The 13,159-nt window shown below is 48.1% G+C and overlaps 1 protein-coding gene across 4 annotated transcripts in view; it reads right to left on the reverse strand.

Annotated features, from left to right (window-relative positions):
* The window catches only part of UBE4A (ubiquitination factor E4A), a 103,746-nt gene that overhangs the window by 13,583 nt on the left and 77,004 nt on the right, over positions 1-13,159 (reverse strand). For all 4 annotated transcript variants that reach the window (XM_063943584.1, XM_063943586.1, XM_063943583.1 and 1 more), the window contains exons 7-10: positions 9,400-9,602; positions 2,967-3,158; positions 1,154-1,487; positions 705-831 (exon numbers count right to left, since the gene is read on the reverse strand). In XM_063943584.1, coding sequence (XP_063799654.1) covers positions 705-831; positions 1,154-1,487; positions 2,967-3,158; positions 9,400-9,602 — 856 coding nt within the window. The remainder of the gene's footprint in view (positions 1-704; positions 832-1,153; positions 1,488-2,966; positions 3,159-9,399; positions 9,603-13,159) is intronic.

Below are 13,159 nucleotides of genomic sequence, written 5' to 3' on the forward strand. Positions count from 1 at the left end.
GTTTCAACAGCAGTTGGAGCCATAGGGGCAAGTTTATGCAACACATAGAAATGGCTGCTTACTTTAGTTATAATCCAGCTCGACTGACAACACTTAAAGCTCAATACTGTTATCACATGCACTATTCAATTTTAATAATCTGAGAACATGCTTTAGGCTGTTAAGTGAGCTCAATAACAAAAGACTGTAATAAGAGACAGATCCCTTTAAGCGCAATTATAAGTCTAAACTACAAGAGGAGTAGTCATAGAGTAGAAGCCGGCAGTGCAGGGAGAGTATCTGGGGCAGCCCAGTATCTCGGAGATTACTGGCCACGCCCCCAGTGTGATAAAAACGGGGGCCTGCCACAAGGCCACGACACCTTTCCACAAGGCCACGGCCCTTTTTAGCTTCTATTTGGGGCACCAATTCACACCGGAGATGCCACTGGATATGTTAGCCACTACAAGGATTCCCCCAGCCAGTGGATTTTTTTAATACAAAGTGTCGGGCACACCCTTACCAACCATGTCATCTTGCAACCTTAAGCCTGGGCCAGCGTTTAGATAAAATATATTTTTTCACAGTATAATGTAGCACTTTGTTTAACAAAGGGATTAATATCATATGTTCCCATGCTGTAAATCCCAGCGTGCATAAGTATATGCACACTAAAAGCGATTGGTGTTGGAGCACCTGGCATACATACAGTGAGCATCCGGTACCTGTGAAAGCCTAGATGTAACGTGTATTGTGTCAGCACCAGGTTCTCTGTCACCAAGTTGAAATTCTGGGGAAAATCTGGTTGTTGGTCGTCTGCAGGCGGAATCAGACAGGTTTCTTTGTCCAGTCCTGTGAGGAGAGATAAGAAAATGCAGTGGCTGAGAGTAACAGAAGAGATTATGCAGAGTTGGAGACCAGATCAGATATGATGTCTCTCTCAGAAAATGGGGATTCATTTCCAACCCCAGGAAGCACATTACTGTGGCGTACTTGAGAACAGGCTAGAGAAACTACATGGCGAAATGTTAGTGTAAAGGATGTTACATACTTAGTGTTAATGAGAGTGATGGCTGATATTATGGCAGCATACGTTACAAGACGTAGTAACGATAATAATAGTAATGGTTACAGAAATAGTAAAAATAAAAGGAGGCACGAGGTTTCTTCTCACCTTTCATGTGCACATTACGGCTTTTACGCTCCTCTTCATTGAGTTCCCGCAGAGCACAGTACGTGGGATTGAACGTCAGCAAATGAGCAGATTTCGATTTACAAAACGGCTGGCACAGGCGTAGCAGGGCAGCACCCAAGTTCAGAAAGAAGCTGTCGGAAGCATACGTCTGTAGGAAGATCTCCGGCACCTGATTGGCCCAGATTTTAGCACGCCCGGCATTGGCATGCAGACAGTTCCCCAGCCAGGACAGGATGAGGAGCTTGGTGTCTGGGGACAGCTGGAGAAGGTTCTTCAGAAGCTGGTAAATTTTCTCGTGGAACTGAGCCATGAACTGAACAAGAAAGAGAAGACAGCGTGAGCCGAGCAAGAAAGAGAAGACAGCGTGAACGGAGCAAGAAAGAGAAGACAGCGTGAGCCGAGTAAGAAAGAGAAGACAGCGTGAGCTGAGCAAGAAAGAAAAGACAGCGTGAGCAGAGCAAGAAAGAAAAGACAGCGTGAGCAGAGCAAGAAAGAAAAGACAGCGTGAGCAGAGCAAGAAAGAGAAGACAGCGTGAGCCGAGCAAGAAAGAGAAGACAGTGTGAGCCGAGCAAGAAATAGAAGACAGCGTGAGCCGAGCAAGAAATAGAAGACAGCGTGAGCTGAGCAAGAAAGAGAAGACAGCGTGAGCTGAGCAAGAAAGAGAAGACAGCGTGAGCTGAGCAAGAAAGAGAAGACACGTGAGCTGAGCAAGAAAGAGAAGACAGCGTGAACCAAGTAAGAAAGACAAGACAGCGTGAACCGAGTAAGAAAGAGAAGACAACGTGAACAGAGCAAGAAAGAGAAGACAGAGTGTTGCAAGCACAGTGATTTATACGGTGTGGGAGAATGGGCCTAATTCAGAGTTGATCGCAGCAGCAAATTTGTTAGCAGTTGGGCAAAACCATGTGCAGTGCAGGGGAAGCAGATATAACATGTGCAGAGAGAGTTAGATTTGGGTGTGGTGTGTTCAAACTGAAATCTAAATTGCAGTGTAAAAATAAAGCAGCCAGTATTTACCCTGCACAGAAACAAAATAACCCACCCAAATCTAACTCTCTCTGCACATGTTATATCTGCCACACCTGCAGTGTACATGGGGGGTCATTCCGAGTTGTTCTCCCGTTGCCGATTTTCGCAACGGAGCGATTAAAGGCAAAAATGCGCATGCGCATGGTTCGCAGTGCGCATGCGGTTAGTATTTTAACACAAAACTTAGTAGATTTACTCACGCCCGAACGAAGATTTTTCATCGTTGAAGTGATCGTAGTGTGATTGACAGGAAGTGGGTGTTTCTGGGCGGAAACTGGACGTTTTCTGGGAGGGTACGGAAAAACGCAGGCGTGCCAGGGAAAAACGCGGGAGTGCCTGGAGAAACGGGGGAGTGGCTGGCCGAACGCTGGGCGTGTGTGTGACGTCAAACCAGGAACGAAACTGACTGAACTGATCGCTATTTGTGAGTAGGTCTCGAGCTACTCAGAAACTGCTAAGAAATTTCTTTTCGCAATTCTGCTAATCTTTCGTTCGCAATTCTGCTAAGCTAAGATACACTCCCAGAGGGCAGCGGCCTAGCGTGTGCAATGCTGCTAAAAGCAGCTAGCGAGCGAACAACTCGGAATCACCCCCATGGTTTTGACCAACTGCTAACAAATTTGCTGCTGCGATCAACTCTGAATTACCCCCCATGAGTGAATGATACAAAGTTCTCTATGAGATTTCATTTCCTTGTTGAGGAATTGGGCACATTGGGGATGGTTTAATGTGGGGTCTGCAGAACTGAAAGGACCATATTACCTGATGGATATTAGATTCTTGCACTTTTATCTCCTGGGGACTAGAGCGAGATGGGTTCACAAAGTAGCCATGATTCTCGACCACACCTGGTGTGCGCAATATGCAGGAAATGCTGAGGATCGCACCCAGCAAGGTCTTCTGATACTGGTGCCCATTATTTGGATCCTGAGGCTGAATATATTTCACAAAAACCTACAAAAAGGAAAGAAAGCCTTTATTTTACATGTTAGTGTCTGACTATACCTGCTATGTGGAAAGCGATCATCTATGGGATGAATACACCACACATCAGATAATAGAAAAAGAAATGGATTGCATTGTATATTTTCTGGAAGATAGGCTGGAGATACTTTTAGACAGATTAGCGGGTAAGCGCACACTCCGCCGCATGTATATCTGGATATATCAGGGCTGGCCAAACCGGTCCTCAAGATCGACCAACAGTTCATGTTTTCCAGGCCTCCTGGAGACCTGTAGAATCGTCAGTTAGGAATGAATGCAGCACATCTTAATTAATAATGACTACACCTGTGCACCAGCTAGGTGATCTGGAAAATGTGAACTGTTGGTAGATCTCGAGGACCGGTTTGGCCAGCTCTGGGATATATAAACATTATAAAACAACCGGTTATGGATCCTTAGGTCGACCACACTTAGGTCGACAGTTATTAGGTCAACCACTATTGGTTGACATGCACTAGGTCGACAGCCTGTGGAGAAGTTGCCCACAGCAACCAATCAGCTGCTCTGTACAATTGTGTAATAATAAGAATTTACTTACCGATAATTCTATTTCTCGTAGTCCGTAGTGGATGCTGGGGACTCCGTCAGGACCATGGGGAATAGCGGCTCCGCAGGAGACAGGGCACAAAAGTAAAAGCTTTAGGATCAGGTGGTGTGCACTGGCTCCTCCCCCTATGACCCTCCTCCAAGCCTCAGTTAGGATACTGTGCCCGGACGAGCGTACACAATAAGGAAGGATTTTGAATCCCGGGTAAGACTCATACCAGCCACACCAATCACACTGTACAACCTGTGATCTGAACCCAGGTAACAGCATGATAACAGCGGAGCCTCTGAAAAGATGGCTCACAACAATAATAACCCGATTTTTGTAACAATAACTATGTACAAGTATTGCAGACAATCCGCACTTGGGATGGGCGCCCAGCATCCACTACGGACTACGAGAAATAGAATTATCGGTAAGTAAATTCTTATTTTCTCTGACGTCCTAAGTGGATGCTGGGGACTCCGTCAGGACCATGGGGATTATACCAAAGCTCCCAAACGGGCGGGAGAGTGCGGATGACTCTGCAGCACCGAGTGAGAGAACTCCAGGTCCTCCTCAGCCAGGGTGTGTCCCTGACCAAGTAGCAGCTCGGCAAAGTTGTAAAGCCGAGACCCCTCGGGCAGCCGCCCAAGATGAGCCCACCTTCCTTGTGGAATGGGCATTTACATATTTTGGCTGTGGCAGACCTGCCACAGAATGTGCAAGCTGAATTGTACTACACATCCAACTAGCAATCGTCTGCTTAGAAGCAAGAGCACCCAGTTTGTTGGGTGCATACAGGATAACAGCAAGTCAGTTTTCCTGACTCCAGCCGTCCTGGAACCTATATTTTCAGGGCCCTGACAACATCTAGCAACTTGGAGTCCTCCAAGTCCCTAGTAGCCGCAGGTACCACAATAAGCTGGTTCAGGTGAAACGCTGACACCATTAGGGAGAAACTGGGGACGAGTCCGCAGCTCTGCACTGTCCGAATGGACAATCAGATATGGGCTTTTGTGAGACAAAGCCGCCAATTCTGACACTCGCCTGGCCGAGGCCAACATCATGGTCACTTTCCATGTGAGATATTTCAAATCCACAGATTTGAGCGGTTTAAACCAATGTGATTTGAGGAATCCCAGAACTACGTTGAGATCCCACAGTGCCACTGGAGGCACAAAAGGGGGTTTGTATATGCAGTACTCCCTTGACAAACTTCTGGACTTCAGGAACTGAAGCCAATTCTTTCTGGAAGAAAATCGACAGGGCCGAAATTTGAACCTTAATGGACCCCAATTTGAGGCCCATAGACACTCCTGTTTGCAGGAAATACAGGAATCGACCGAGTTGAAATTTCTTCGTGGGGCCTTCCTGGCCTCACACCACGCAACATATTTTCGCCACATGTGGTGATAATGTTGTGCGGTCACCTCCTTCCTGGCTTTGACCAGGGTAGGAATGACCTCTTCCGGAATGCCTTTTTCCCTTAGGATCCGGCGTTCAACCGCCATGCCGTCAAACGCAGCCGCGGTAAGTCTTGGAACAGACATGGTACTTGCTGAAGCAAGTCCCTTCTTAGCGGCAGAGGCCATGAGTCCTCTGTGAGCATCTCTTGAAGTTCCGGGTACCAAGTCCTTCTTGGCCAATCCGGAGCCACGAGTATAGTTCTTACTCCTCTACGTCTTATAATTCTCAGTACCTTAGGTATGAGAAGCAGAGGAGGGAACACATACACCGACTGGTACACCCACGGTGTTACCAGAACGTCCACAGCTATTGCCTGAGGGTCTCTTGACCTGGCGCAATACCTGTCCAGTTTTTTGTTCAGGCGGGACGCCATCATGTCCACCTTTGGTCTTTCCCAACGGTTCACAATCATGTGGAAGACTTCCCGATGAAGTCCCCACTCTCCCGGGTGGAGGTCGTGCTGAGGAAGTCTGCTTCCCAGTTGTCCACTCCCGGAATGAACACTGCTGACAGTGCTATCACATGATTTTCCGCCCAGCGAAGAATCCTTGCAGTTTCTGCCATTGCCCTCCTGCTTCTTGTGCCGCCCTGTCTGTTTACGTGGGCGACTGCCGTGATGTTGTCCCACTGGATCAATACCGGCTGACCTTGAAGCAGAGGTCTTGCTAAGCTTAGAGCATTGTAAATTGTTCTTAGCTCCAGTATATTTATGTGGAGAGAAGTCTCCAGACTTGATCACACTCCCTGGAAATTTTTTCCTTGTGTGACTGCTCCCCAGCCTTTCAGGCTGGCATCCGTGGTCACCAGGACCCAGTCCTGAATGCCGAATCTGTGGCCCTTTAGTAGATGAGCACTCTGCAGCCACCACAGAAGAGACACCCTTGTCCTTGGAGACAGGGTTATCCGCTGATGCATCTGAAGATGCGATCCGGACCATTTTCCCAGCAGATCCCACTGAAAAGTTCTTGCGTGGAATCTGCCGAATGGAATCGCTTCGTAAGAAGCCACCATTTTTCCCAGGACCCTTGTGCATTGATGCACTGACACTTGGCCTGGTTTTAGGAGGTTCCTGACTAGCTCGGATAACTCCCTGGCTTTCTCCTCCGGGAGAAACACCTTTTTCTGGACTGTGTCCAGAATCATCCCTAGGAACAGCAGACGTGTCGTCGGAGACAGCTGCGATTTTGGAATATTTAGAATCCACCCGTGCTGTCGTAGAACTACTTGAGATAGTGCTACTCCGACCTCCAACTGTTCTCTGGATCTTGCCCTTATCAGGAGATCGTCCAAGTAAGGGATAATTAAGACGCCTTTTCTTTGAAGAAGAATCATCATTTTGGCCATTACCTTGGTAAAGACCCGGGGTGCCGTGGACAATCCAAACGGCAGCGTCTGAAACTGATAGTGACAGTTTTGTACCACGAACCTGAGGTACCCTTGGTGAGAAGGGCAAATTGGGACATGAAGGTAAGCATCCTTGATGTCCAGGGACACATATAGTCCCCTTCTTTCTGGTTCGCTATCACTGCTCTGAGTGACTCCATCTTGATTTGAACCTTTGTATGTAAGTGTTCAAATATTTCAGATTTAGAATAGGTCTCACCGAGCCGTCTGGCTTCAGTACCACAATATAGTGTGGAATAATACCCCTTTCCTTGTTGTAGGAGGGGTACTTTGATTATCACCTGCTGGGAATACAGCTTGTGAATTGTTTCCAATACTGCCTCCCTGTCGGAGGGAGACGTTGGTAAAGCAAACTTCAGGAACCTGCGAGGGGGAGACGTCTCGAATTTCCAATCTGTACCCCTAGGATACTACTTGTAGGATCCAGGGGTCCACTTGCGAGTAAGCCCACTGCGTGCTGAAACTCTTGAGACGACCCCCCACCGCACCTGTTTGTACGGCCCCAGCGTCATGCTGAGGACTTGGCAGAAGCGGTGGAAGGCTTCTGTTCCTGGGAATGGGCTGCCTGCTGCAGTCTTCTTCCCTTATGGGGACGAAAGGACTGAGGCTGAAAAGACGATGTCTTTTTCTGCTGAGATGCGACTTGGGGTAAAAAGGTGGATTTTCCAGCTGTTGCCGTGGCCACCAGATCCGATGGACCGACCCCAAATAACTCCTCCCCTTTATACGGCAATACTTCCATGTGCCGTTTGGAATCTGCATCACCAGACCACTGTCGTGTCCATAAACATCTTCTGGCAGATATGGACATCGCACTTACTCTTGATGCCAGAGTGCAAATATCCCTCTGTGCATCTCGCATATATAGAAATGCATCCTTTAAATGTTCTATAGTCAATAAAATACTGTCCCTGTCAAGGGTATCAATATTTCCAGTCAGGGAATCCGACCAAGCCACCCCAGCGCTGCCCATCCAGGCTGAGGCGATCGCTGGTCGCAGTATAACACCAGTATGTGTGTATATACTTTTTAGGATATTTTCCAGCCTCCTATCAGTTGGCTCCTTGAGGGCGGCCGTATCTGGAGACGGTAACGCCACTTGTTTTGATAAGCGTGTGAGCGCCTTATCCACCCTAAGGGGTGTTTCCCAACGCGCCATAACTTCTGGCGGGAAAGGGTATACCGCCAATAATTTTCTATCGGGGGAAACCCACGCATCATCACACACTTCATTTAATTTATCTGATTCAGGAAAAACCACATGTAGTTTTTTCACACTCCACATAATACCCTTTTTTGTGGTACTTGTAGTATCAGAAATATGTAACATCTCCTTCATTGCCCTTAACAAGTAACGTGTGGCCCTAAAGGAAAATACGTTTGTTTCTTCACCGTCGACACTGGAGTCAGTGTCCGTGTCTGTGTCGACCGACTGAGGTAAAAGGACGTTTTAACGCCCCTGACGGTGTTTGAGACGCCTAGACAGGTACTAATTGGTTTGCCGGCCGTCTCATGTCGTCAACCGACCTTGCAGCGTGTTGACATTATCACGTAATTCCTTAAATAAGCCATCCATTCCGGTGTCGACTCCCTAGAGAGTGACATCACCATTACAGGCAATTGCTCCGCCTCCTCACCAACATCGTCCTCATACATGTCGACACACACGTACCGACACACAGCACACACACAGGGAATGCTCTGATAGAGGACAGGACCCCACTAGCCCTTTGGGGAGACAGAGGGAGAGTTTGCCAGCACACACCAAAAACGCTATAATTATACAGGGACAACCTTTATATAAGTGTTTTTCCCTTATAGCATTTTATTATATATATACATATCGCCAAATAAGTGCCCCCCCTCTCTGTTTTAACCCTGTTTCTGTAGTGCAGTGCAGGGGAGAGCCTGGGAGCCTTCCCACCAGCATTTCTGTGAGGGAAAATGGCGCTGTGTGCTGAGGAGAATAGGCCCCGCCCCCTTTTCGGCGGGCTTCTTCTCCCGTTTTTCTGAGACCTGGCAGGGGTTAAATACATCCATATAGCCCCCAGGGGCTATATGTGATGTATTTTTAGCCAGAATAAGGTACTATCATTGCTGCCCAGGGCGCCCCCCCCAGCGCCCTGCACCCTCAGTGACCGCTGCTATGAAGTGTGATGACAACAATGGCGCACAGCTGCAGTGCTGTGCGCTACCTTATGAAGACTGAAAAGTCTTCTGCCGCCGGTTTCTGGACCTTCACTTTTCGGCATCTGCAAGGGGGTCGGCGGCGCGGCTCCAGGACGAACCCCAGGGTGAGACCTGTGTTCCGACTCCCTCTGGAGCTAATGGTGTCCAGTAGCCTAAGAAGCCAATCCATCCTGCACGCAGGTGAGTTCACTTCTCTCCCCTAAGTCCCTCGATGCAGTGAGCCTGTTGCCAGCAGGACTCACTGAAAATAAAAAAACCTAACAAAACTTTTAATCTAAGCAGCTCTTTAGGAGAGCCACCTAGATTGCACCCTTCTCGGCCGGGCACAAAAATCTAACTGAGGCTTGGAGGAGGGTCATAGGGGGAGGAGCCAGTGCACACCACCTGATCCTAAAGCTTTTACTTTTGTGCCCTGTCTCCTGCGGAGCCGCTATTCCCCATGGTCCTGACGGAGTCCCCAGCATCCACTTAGGACGTCAGAGAAATGCAAATTATTAATGTTACTTCAATGCTGATTGGTTGCCATGGGTAACTTCTCCACTAGCTCACTTCTCCACTCTTTTCACTGTTTCATGAATAGACCTAAGTCACTCTGGTCACCTTAGCAAGGTCCTTCTGTCGGGTGCAGTATAGAAGGAGGTCAAGATAACTGTAAAGCAGCATCTGGCACAGGTCCAAGTCCCTGACGCGTTCCAGGATCACATCGAAGACAGGGTGGAAGACTTCACTAAAGGACTGCACCTCCTCATCTGCCAGGAGAGACTCCATTACCTCCTCCAGGAACTCCACTACCTCATCAAAATCTGAAAGACAAGTGTTTGACAGGATGACTGTAGAGGTACAGGGCTTAACCATTTATACCACACTCTTAGGTTTGCTTGCTACACCACGCACCAAAAACATATAGCAATAATACACAAATAAGGAGATTTATGGTAGACTTACCATGGTTAAATCTCTTTCTGCAAGGTACACTGGATTACACAAGGAATAACATTGGGGTGTAGAGTTGGATCTTGATCCGAGGCACCAACAGGTTAAAGCTTTGACTGTTCCCAAGATGCACTGCACCGCCTCCTCTATATCCCCGCCTCCAGGCACTGGAGCTCAGTTTTGTTAACCAGTCCAATGCAGTAGCAGGTAAAAGAGACAGTAGATGTTAGCCACATAGAACCACATTCTCACGACAGGAGAAGGTACCAGCGGCTAATGCCATACAAACCCAAAGAAGCTAAGTGCGTCAGGGTGGGCGCCCTGTGGAATCTAGTGTACCTCGCCGAAAGAGATTTAACCATGGTAAGTCTTACCATAAATCTCCTTTTCTGCAGCGGGGTACACTGTGTTCCACAGGGAATACATTATGTCCTAAAGCAGTTCCTCAAGGGAGCGGATGAACTGTAGCGGGCACAAGAACCCGGCATCCAAAGGAAGCATCCTGGGAGGCGGAGGTATCAAAGGCAAAGAACCTGATGAATGTGTTCACTGAAGACCGCGTAGCCGCCTTGCACAATTGTTCAAGGGATGCACCACGGCGGGCTGCCCAAGAAGGTCCAACAGACCGAGTAGAATGGGCCTTAATAGCAGCCTGTGCATAAGCTTGTGCAATCACTATTCTAATCCATCTGGCCAAGGTCTGCTTATTCGCAGGCTAGCCACGTTTGTGAAAACCAAAAAGGATAAAGAGAGAATCAGATCTCCTAAGGGAGGCGGTTCTCTTCACATAGATACGGTGAGCCTGTACAACATCCAAAGACTGCTCTTTGGAGGACAATCAGTAGAGATAAAGGCCGGAACCACAATCTCTTGGTTAAGGTGGAAAGATGACCACACCTTAGGTAGATAACCAGGGCGAGATCACACTGTAGTGATGTGCACCGGACATTTTTCGGGTTTTGTGTTTTGGTTTTGGATTCGGTTCCGCGGCCGTGTTTTGGATTCGGACGCGTTTTGGCAAAACCTCACCGAAAATTTTTTGTCGGATTCGGGTGTTTTTTTACAAAAAACCCTAAAAAACAGCTTAAATCATAGAATTTGGGGGTCATTTTGATCCCATAGTTTTATTAACCTCAATAACCATAATTTCCACTCATTTCCAGTCTATTCTGAACACCTCACAATATTATTTTTAGTCCTAAAATTTGCACCGAGGTCGCTGGATGGCTAAGCTAAGCGACACAAGTGGCCGACACAAACACCTGGCCCATCTAGGAGTGGCACTGCAGTGTCAGGCAGGATGGCACTTCAAAAAAATAGTCCCCAAACAGCACATGATGCAAAGAAAAAAAAGAGGCGCACCAAGGTCGCTGTGTGACTAAGCTAAGCGACACAAGTGGCCGACACAAACACCTGGCCCATCTAGGAGTGGCACTGCAGTGTCAGGCAGGATGGCACTTCAAAAAAATTGTCCCCAAACAGCACATGATGCAAAGAAAAATGAAAAGAAAAAAGAGGTGCAAGATGGAATTGTCCTTGGGCCCTCCCACCCACCCTTATGTTGTATAAACAGGACATGCACACTTTAACGAACCCATCATTTCAGCGACAGGGTCTGCCACACGACTGTGACTGAAATGACTGGTTGGTTTGGGCCCCCACCAAAAAAAGAAGCAATCAATCTCTCCTTGCACAAACTGGCTCTACAGAGGCAAGATGTCCACCTCATCATCATCCTCCGATTCCTCACCACTTTCACTGTGTACATCCCCCTCCTCACAGATTATTAATTCGTCCCCACTGGAATCCACCATCTCAGGTCCCTGTGTACTTTCTGGAGGCAATTGCTGCTGGTGAATGTCTCCACGGAGGAATTGATTATAATTCATTTTGCTGAACATCATCTTCTCCACATTTTCTGGAAGTAACCTGGTACACCGATTGCTGACAAGGTGAGCGGCTGCACTAAACACTCTTTCGGAGTACACACTGGAGGGAGGGCAACTTAGGTAGAATAAAGCCAGTTTGTGCAAGGGCCTCCAAATTGCCTCTTTTTCCTGCCAGTATACGTACGGACTGTCTGACGTGCCTACTTGGATGCGGTCACTCATATAATCCTCCACCGTTCTTTCAATGGTGAGAGAATCATATGAAGTGACAGTAGACGACATGTCAGTAATCGTTGGCAGTTCCTTCAGTCCGGACCAGATGTCAGCACTCGCTCCAGACTGCCCTGCATCACCGCCAGCGGGTGGGCTCGGAATTCTTAGCCTTTTCCACGCACCCCCAGTTGCGGGAGAATGTGAAGGAGATGTTGACGGGTCACGTTCCGCTTGACTTGACAATTTTCTCACCAGCAGGTCTTTGAACCTCTGCAGACTTGTGTCTGCCGGAAAGAGAGATACAACGTAGGTTTTAAATCTAGGATCGAGCACGGTGGCCAAAATGTAGTGCTCTGATTTCAACAGATTGACCACCCGTGAACCTGGTTAAGCGAATTAAGGGCTCCATCCACAAGTCCCACATGCCTAGCGGAATCGCTCTGTTTTAGCTCCTCCTTCAATGTCTCCAGCTTCTTCTGCAAAAGCCTGATGAGGGGAATGACCTGACTCAGGCTGGCAGTGTCTGAACTGACTTCACGTGTGGCAAGTTCAAAGGGTTGCAGAACCTTGCACAACGTTGAAATCATTCTCCACTGCGCTTGAGTCAGGTGCATTCCCCCTCCTTTGCCTATATCGTGGGCAGATGTATAGGCTTGAATGGCCTTTTGCTGCTCGTCCATCCTCTGAAGCATATAGAGGGTTGAATTCCACCTCGTTACCACCTCTTGCTTCAGATGATGGCAGGGCAGGTTCAGGAATGTTTGGTGGTGCTCCAGTCTTCTGTACGCGGTGGCTGAATGCCGAAAGTGGCCCGCAATTCTTCGGGCCACCGACCGCATCTCTTGCACGCCCCTGTCGTTTTTTAAATAATTCTGCACCACCAAATTCAATGTATGTGCAAAACATGGGACGTGCTGGAATTTGCCCAGATGTAATGCACGCACAATATTGCTGGCGTTGTCCGATGTCACAAATCCCCAAAAGAGTCCAATTGGGGTAAGCCATTCTGCGATGATCTTCCTCAGTTTCCGTAAGAAGTTGTCAGCTGTGTGCCTATTCTGGAAAGCGGTGATACAAAGCGTAGCTTGCCTAGGAACGAGTTGGCGTTTGCGAGATGCTGCTACTGGTGCCGCCGCTGCTGTTCTTGCTGCGGGAGGCAATACATCTACCCAGTGGGCTGTCACAGTCATATAGTCCTTAGTCTGCCCTGCTCCACATGTCCGTGGTTAAGTGGACATTGGGTACAACTGCATTTTTTAGGACACTGGTGAGTCTTTTTCTGAGGTCTGTGTACATTTTCGGTATCGCCTGCCTAGAGAAATGGA

This window comes from Pseudophryne corroboree, chromosome 10 (genome assembly GCF_028390025.1).
Source record: "Pseudophryne corroboree isolate aPseCor3 chromosome 10, aPseCor3.hap2, whole genome shotgun sequence".
NCBI lineage: Eukaryota > Metazoa > Chordata > Amphibia > Anura > Myobatrachidae > Pseudophryne > Pseudophryne corroboree.